This window comes from Sus scrofa, chromosome X (assembly GCF_000003025.6).
Source record: "Sus scrofa isolate TJ Tabasco breed Duroc chromosome X, Sscrofa11.1, whole genome shotgun sequence".
Classification (NCBI taxonomy): Eukaryota; Metazoa; Chordata; class Mammalia; order Artiodactyla; family Suidae; genus Sus; species Sus scrofa.
The window spans coordinates 86,807,499-86,815,859 of NC_010461.5; the positions used below are offsets into that span (position 1 = coordinate 86,807,499).

General features: G+C 37.7%; 1 protein-coding gene across 32 annotated transcripts in view; it reads left to right on the forward strand.

Moving 5' to 3' along the window:
• MUM1L1 (MUM1 like 1) overlaps window positions 1-7,133 on the forward strand; it is a 29,315-nt gene extending 22,182 nt beyond the window's left edge. For 29 of the 32 annotated variants that reach the window (XM_021079726.1, XM_021079710.1, XM_021079711.1 and 26 more), the window contains one exon: window positions 3,109-7,133. In XM_021079726.1, coding sequence (XP_020935385.1) covers window positions 3,336-5,414 — 2,079 coding nt within the window. In that variant the 5' untranslated portion in view covers window positions 3,109-3,335 and the 3' untranslated portion in view covers window positions 5,415-7,133. The remainder of the gene's footprint in view (window positions 1-3,108) is intronic. The other 3 variants (XM_021079729.1, XM_021079727.1, XM_005673802.3) reach the window with 1 other exon arrangement.

Consider the following 8,361-nt stretch of genomic DNA (forward strand, 5'->3'; position numbering starts at 1 on the left):
TTGGCATTCCATGTTTATATTACTAGATATTCTGTTACTGTTTGCATTTTTAAGTATTTATTAATTTACACAGAAAATGATAGATAAAAATGTATGACAGCATAGGGAGAAATACTTCTGTAATTTGATAGACACATAGACTATGTATGTGTCACTTGTAATGAGCATGGAAAGGGGAACAAATATGTATTTGAATGAAGACACTTGGACATACAAATGCATGTATATATATGTGATTCAGAAAATACCTGGGAAGGGGGAATAAGCTCCCATATTAGTCAGCATTTCTGGATGGTCAAGTTACTATTTTAATGTTATTTCTTAGCCTATATCAGCATCCTTAGAGTAGATTTCCACATGATTAACTTTATAATCATGAAAGGAAAATGAAGCTGAAACAACGTACCCAATTTGCTTCAAACACATAAGCATTCATAGACACACACAGATGTGCAGACAAAGCCCCCCTTCTCCCCATCTTTTGCCGATAGTGGAAATTTTCCCAGACCTGATCAAGCACGTAGCCTGGTTGCTGTGTTGGCTACAGCCCTGCATGTGTCCTCCTTGCAATTCATTATTTTCAGGCCACAGGTATGGCTATGGTCAGCAATAACCATTTTTCTTTATCCTTTAAGTTTTAGTGCGAGACAGAGGGGGAATTTGGTTTATTTCTATTAGCGATTTTTTAAATATTATGTGAGGTGGTGCATCCATACAGTGGAATACTATGTATCTGGAAAATAGAAGCATGAACCTCTATATGTAGTGATTTGAAATGGCCAAGAAATAAAGTGAAAAAATCAAATTGTAGGATGGCATTTGCCATATAAACTCACTTAAAAATAAATATGTGTGTTAGTAAAACATATATATGATATAATTCATGCAACCAAATCTGGGAAAACATATCGGCCACATTTTTAACAAGATTATTTGTGTAGTTGGAGAGATAGGACTAGCTTTACTGCTCTGTCTTTTTAAAATATTGATATATACTTACTCATTTACTTGTTTTACATCATCAAGGAAAATACTGAGATAAAATGGTGCAAATGTGGGGAAAACCTCATTTCATGTAATTCAAAAATCATGTGGAAAACACTTATATAGGATGATGTTCAAACTATGCTCTTAATTGATACCTGTTGTTTTGAAATGACATGCATTTATCTATACATGTAAAAACTTCTGGAAAGATAGAAAATATTCAGAGTGATTATTTGTACATAGAATTTTCCTTAGCTTTGTACATACCTTTCTGCATTTTCTCAATTTTTAATAATCTTCTGGATGTTTTACAGCTAGAAACAGTGAGTTCAATACATTATGATCCTCTTATCATTCTACGCAACCAAACCCTGCTAGAAAGTTCTAGCAGCCTGGGAAGGCTCCTGAGTGGCTAAATGTGCTTCCTATCTTTCTCTCATAAGAAAAATCTGATAGTGATTGAGAGGCTCTGCGTAAAGCTTTGCGGAGGCTGCATTTCCGATTCTGGTCACAAGATGGCGTGTGCCAGGTTTCCTAAATTTTATCCAGGCAACCATTTTTATGAAGTAGGTTAATAAAGCAATGAAAGGTATTTTGTATTAGTGGACTGTGAGACACGATGTAAAGTGTAATTAAATTCTGTTTAAAAATATGTATGTAAAGGAGGAAAAATTACATGATGATTGATTCGAGGATTCAAACAAAATCTATAATCTGGCTTATTGTAGACACAAGGCAGTTGTTACTTCCCTTTTCACTTGACCTTACCTCACACATTTCCTGAAAAAGATGATTTAAGTGTGAAGCAAATTTCATAACTATCACACAGAGAGAATTTAAAATAATAGGAACAAGGACGACAATAAATATCTACATCACAGATGAGATTTCATTTCATTCCTGTGTTTCAGAATGACATGCCTGCTCAGGTTTTGGTAGAGAAATTTCTTTATGCCTTATCCATTTAATTTGTTTGATTCCCTGTCTCCTTTTGGAATGAGAATCAAGACAACCGGATCACAGGGCCAGACCCCTCCTGATCCATGTGACATGGGTAGGGCTCTTTTCATTTCACAAAATATTTCACATTGAAAACATGTTGGCAACGTGGGGTGTAATTTATTTTGCTTCTTTCTCCATAGCCTTGGCATTTTTAATTAAAAACTACATTTCATATTACAATCATATTAGGTTGAAAATTTGAGGTATAATTCATTTTGCTCCCTGTTCCATAGCCGTGACACTTTGTAATTAAAAGCAGTAGCTTCTACTTTGGGGAAAGAATCTTATGTGTTAAACCACCATGAAGAATTCATACAAGAGACTATTCAGCTGTCTACCTAAGGCCCTAGCCAGCCACCTAACTCTCAAGAAATCCTTGATAATTATCCTACCCAATATGTGAACCTAGCAGCCATTCTGAATCTCTACCTTCTAAGTGTATGCTATTAATAAGGTCATTGTGTTGTGGTCTGGGTTCAGGACATACAGCCCCTGTTATCCTTCTCTGCCTTCTTTGGGTGGACAGGGAAGCATTTAGAGCTTAAAAATTATAAAGCTGTGTGTTCAGCTAGAACAGTGCTTTCAGAGAGTTCTTGGACAAGTAGCCTCAACATCAGTTGATAATGTATTAGAAGTATAAAACATTGGATGCTGTCTAGGCCTTCTGAAAAAAATTCTCAAGATAGGGTCTAGAAATCTAGTTTTAACAATTTCTCCAGATGTTTCTGAGACGTGCTGAGTTTAGAGTCCCACTGCCATAGGTATAACATTAGAGGCACAAAATACCTACTTTTGTAGAGATACAAAAGTATCTAATAACATAGAGTTCCCGACCCACCACCACAACTTCTCCTATCTTTGCCATCATGCACACATACTGTCACTCATTAATAATCATGTGCAATAATGAGGGAAAGTCTTCAATTTGACGTATTATGAAAAAACATTTTTCCAGTTCTTATCCTCCACTTTACATTATGCTGCATTTTTCTCCTCCATCTGATGCCCCACTGGATATTGTCCTTTTTTCTATCTCTTCTCTATTTGCAATTGCCCACCTTCTTTGGCAAAATAATTTTATTTCGCTGACACTTCTTCTTTTCCTTTTCACTATTTCAGTATCTTTCACAGTGTCCCATTCAAACAACGTGTTCTGGCACCCTTGGGAAATTCAGCTGAAGGAGAACAGGCCACACGGGTCGTGAAGCCTCTGTAGTTCTTTGTAGTTCTACAAGAGACATTGGTAAAAAGTATTGTCTGGGGTAGGAACTGCCTCAGTAGTGACAGGAATAGCTGGACACCTCAATCTCTGATAATATCCTCTTGGCACACAAATCTAAAGCGCAATGGAAGCCGAGTACGTCCTATGCAACTGGCAAGATCAGTTGTGGCCAGCAAAAGTTTTGTCCAGATCTGAGGCCTCATCAAACAGTAAGAGAAAAAAGACATTTTCCCTCGAAGTTCAAATACTCTTACTAGATGAAAAAATTAAAGTGGAAAGCACAGAAACAAAGATCCTAAATAAATCTCAAGTTGAAGCTATTGTCTCCTCACTAGCAGCAGAGTCAGAGGCCAGTGACCCACCTAGAGAGGAAACAGCCTATGGAAGGGCACTAAAAGCAGCACTGGATATTCTGAATGAGAGAACAAATCTGATTCAAGCTAGCAGTTCAGATGAAGAAGAGAACCCTACACTGTCTCAAAATGCACTACAAAAGCTTTCAGATTCGCCCCCTCATAAAAAGTATCGGAAGCACGAAGGAGACTTACCAAAGTGTCTTGAAGAAAATGAAAATCCACCATCCCTGTTAGTATCGTCAGAGAGTGATGATTCCCTGAGTGATGATAAATCACAGGTGCGTGCAATCATTGATGCTATTCCAAGTGAAATGGAAACCAAGTCATCACAAGACTTCAGCTGGTGCCAGACTTTCCCATCACTTTCAGAAGATGAAGAGGAAAAGGAAAGCAAGAAAAAGATTGACATCTCTGCAGTCATGCCATTGCATTCTACCATCAAAGAGGAGGATGTATGTGTTAAAGAAGAAAAGTTCAGTCCACCTTTGCCATTGGATTACTTCACTGTGCCCAAAGCTTTGAAAGAAGAGGCAGAGGACATCTGCCCAGAAGCCCCGGCTATTTCCTCTGAATGCTCTACCTTCACAGAGAATATTGAAGATCCTGGAGAGGGTCCCTCGAATCCATGCTCAGGTACCAGCCAGAATCAACCTACCGTGGAATCAGAGACGGGTGCTTGCGCTCGACCTTCTTCATGGGAATGTCAGGTTTCACTGAGTGCCTCCAGCCGTGCCATGGATTATTCACTCCTTCTTGGGAATAATGAAAGAAATCTTCAGAGACTGGATTTTGAGGATCTTGGGGAAGAACGTCAAGCTTCTGACAAGTCAGTGCATGTAAGTTCCATTGATGCTTCCATATTAGATGACAACGAGGAAGATGAAGAACTTCCACGTTTCCTTTTTCATTATGAGCCACGTTCGTTTGAAACAGGAATGATCGTCTGGTTTAAATATCAAAAATATCCATTTTGGCCAGCAGTGGTAAAAAGCATCAGGCGCAAAGAGAGAAAGGCAAGTGTGCTTTTTGTTGAGGCAAATATGAATCCTGAAAAGAGAGGCATTAGGGTGCCTTTTAGAAGATTAAAGAAATTTGATTGCAAAGAGAAACAAGCACTAGTGGATCAGGCCAGGGAGGAATACAGTGAAAGTATTGACTGGTGCATCTCGCTGATTTGTGACTACAGAGTTAGAATAGGTTGTGGTTCTTTTGCAGGCTCTTTCCTTGAGTATTATGCTGCTGACATCAGTTATCCACTTAGAAAAGTAATCAAGCAGGATACCTTCAGGAACTTATTTCCAAAGTTGCAAAATGAAAATCCTACGGAATCAATGGTTGTGACTTCCCAAACCAAGAAAATGTCCTTCCAGAAAATTCTTCCAGATCGAATGAAGTCTGCTCGGGACCGAGCCAACAAGAACCTGGTGGACTTCATTGTGAATGCAAAGGGAACAGAGAGCCATCTTTTAGCCATTTTAAAAGGCACAAAAGGGTCCAGGTGGCTTAAATCATTTTTGAATGCAAATAGGTTCACGCCCTGTATTGAAACATACTTTGAGGATGAAGATCAGTTGGATGAGGTGGTGAAATATTTGCAAGAAATCTATAAACAAATAGATGAAAAAATGCTGACTCTGATCAGAGATGATAAAATTAAATTTATCCTCGAAGTTCTTCTGCCAGAAGCAATCATTTGTTCAATTTCTGCTGTTGATGGGTTAGATTACAAGGCAGCGGAAGCAAAGTATCTAAAAGGGCCATCTCTAGGATACAGAGAAAGAGAATTATTTGATGCAAAAATCATATTCGAAAAGAGACGGAAACCATTAACAAATGAGGCTCGTTAAATCTTCTAAGAGTCCAAACCATAACAGGGAGCTTCCATAGATACTGATTTAAGAAAAAAAAATCTCTTGAGTGATTCTCTCTAATAAATATTTTCCAGAAATGGGAGACATTTGGTGATGTGTTCACTGGTTTTTTGTTTTGTTTTGTTTTGTTTTGTTTTTTGCGATCTCAAGGATCTGTGAGAATTGCTACATCTTCACTTCCCTTTTCTTACGCTTCTTTGAAGTCAATTTATTAACATATTTCAGCAATTCTACTTTCCCATACATTTTTAGAATGCGTAATTCCTAAATGTTTTATAAGGGAAAGCACTATTTTGTTTTTTGACATTTTTGTGTCTATGCTGTATAGTTAAATACAGTGTGCACAATCATTTTAATATTAAAGTTGCACTGGATTAGATACTAAGCAAGATAATTAGAAAAGAGTTCAGAGGCATCAATTATATATTTTTGCTTAATTTTTATAAGATATTGGGTTTTCTCGTAAGATAGCTGAATTATTTTTTCTGCCATGCTAATTTATTTTTGGAAAAAATATCGCTGAGATATAGAACCAAAGATAGAGATGCTTTGCTATATATTATAACTAACTGCAATTACTTTTGCAAGAAAATAATCTGGAATTCAAAAATAAAGTAAATATATTATCTGCATGCGGCCTATGTGTGTATGAAGAACATCTTAACATGCAGAAAATAATTTTGGCAGCCTACACTTCCCTGAAATTCCATTTATGGCAGTGTCTTTTACTCAATAGCTGAATGGTTTCTTAAAACAGGCATTTGGCTGTCTTCATAACTAACAGTGGCTGTATCTTAATATAGCCTTCTGACCACATGTAGAAGGCAGCTAGAATCATTGTATTCATGGTCTGGCTACTCTAGATGTATGAATCCAAACTGACTGCTTAAGAGCCCATCTAGCTTAATATAAACTGTAGAAAATGCAAGCACTTTGTTCTGAGTATTGTATCTCCAAATATATAGTCACTTGTTTAAAACTAAGCAAATTTAACATTTGGCTTATTCATACAGTAGTTCCAGTTGCTTCTAATAATATAAATTCTAACTGGTAAATCATTCCAGACTACTGCAAAGAGTAGATGGACCAGAATCTGTGAATTTGGAAATGGGTCACAGAAAAAGTCTTTATTTGGCTAGATATGACAATTATCCCAATATGTTTAAAACTACACAATTGCAAGTTAAAGTCTGAAGCCATTGAACTGTTTATTCTACTTTGAAACAAGACTTGTTTACACTATTGCAAGTTGAAGTGTGAAGCCAATGGACTGTTTATTCTAACTTGAAACAAAACTGTAATGAGAATAGATATGAGAGCTATTTTATTTTAAAATCTCGATGTTAAAATAAATGCTAAAGGCTTAACATGAACCTGTCGAATGAGACAACTGCCACTCTTGGGCTTTTGTTACGTGTTCATATGGCCACGTGTTTATGTAAAATTTGCAGAAGTCCTATGTTTTGATTTTCAGTAAAACTATTATATATTACACCTTGGATATTCACTTCATCATACTTCAGATTGTGCATCTACATAAGTGGTGTATGTATATATATACACATATATATGTGTGTATATATATACACATATATGTGATTTGTTTGGAATTTTTACTTATTGTAGTTGTCATCATTTTAATGCTTGTTATACATTATCTTATCATTCTAAATAAATATTCACTTTCATGATTGATTTTGTGTTATTTTAAAAGAAATCTTCACAATTTTATAAGCTTCAGAGTCCACAGAAACTTCCTGCCTGAAAAAGACCAAGACTCCTCAGGCGTACAACCTGTATCAGTCCACATACTTTCCTCATGGTCATCATGATCCTGAGGATCATTTGACAACAAACCATCACCACACGATATGCAGTCCTTATACCCTGGGGAAACACTGTATTTCCTCTACAGGATTGTGTTCCTTTGATTCTAATATATTACCCACCTTCAGTTTTCTCAGTAGAGCTATGTCTATCTCTTGGTTCTGGTATTTTCTATACTACTTTATTTATTCATTCATTTATTCATACAATTGCAAGTCAAGAGAGCAAACCAAGTTTGGTTTAAAGCTCTGCTCTGGGGATTTAAGGTGCCAGATTTAAGGTCAGCCAGCTGACAAGCTTTAATTTCTAAAATGACTAGGATGCACTTCATCATAACAGTTTTTCTTAACCTCATGGACCAACTACCTGTATTTGAAAACCACACCTACAATGGTGTGGGCTCAGTGCAGAAGGGGTGGCGGAGAAAGCACATTTGTGAGTTCCTAGGATTCTGGTTTAGGGTAAAGGAAGGACACCTAATTCCTCCTGGAATGTCATTTATATTGTGGCACATACTGAAGTAAGGGAGGTGTGCCTCAAACATGCATTTATTCTCCTCTTTGAGTGAGTTGCCATTTGGCGTGTGGAAATAGATGAGTTTGGCTTCCAGTGTGGATTCTAAGATCCCTTTCAGGCTGAATGGTTGTAAGGGGAGGCTCTAAGATCACCCTTATCTGAATCTGTAACCAGGAGTTCCCGTCGTGGCGCAGTGGTTAACGAATCCGACTAGGAACCATGAGGTTGTGGGTTCGATCCCTGGCCTCGCTCAGTGGGTTAACGATCCAGCGTTGCCATGAGCTTCGGTGTAGTTTGCAGACGCGGCTCGGATCCCGCGTTGCTGTGGCCCTGGCATAGGCCGGGGGCTGCAGCTCCAATTCGACCCCTAGCCTGGGAACCTCCATATGCCGCAGGAGCAGCCCAAAGAAATAGCAAAAAAGACCAAAAAAAAAAAAATGAATCTGTAACCAGGCTTGTGTGTCTGATGAGAATGCACAGCCTGTGATTCACCCTAACCCATTGGATAAAAAAGACCCTCATCTCATCCAGTCCAAAGGCTGATTGCTGAAAATCAGGCCCAGATTCTAATGTGAGGGTG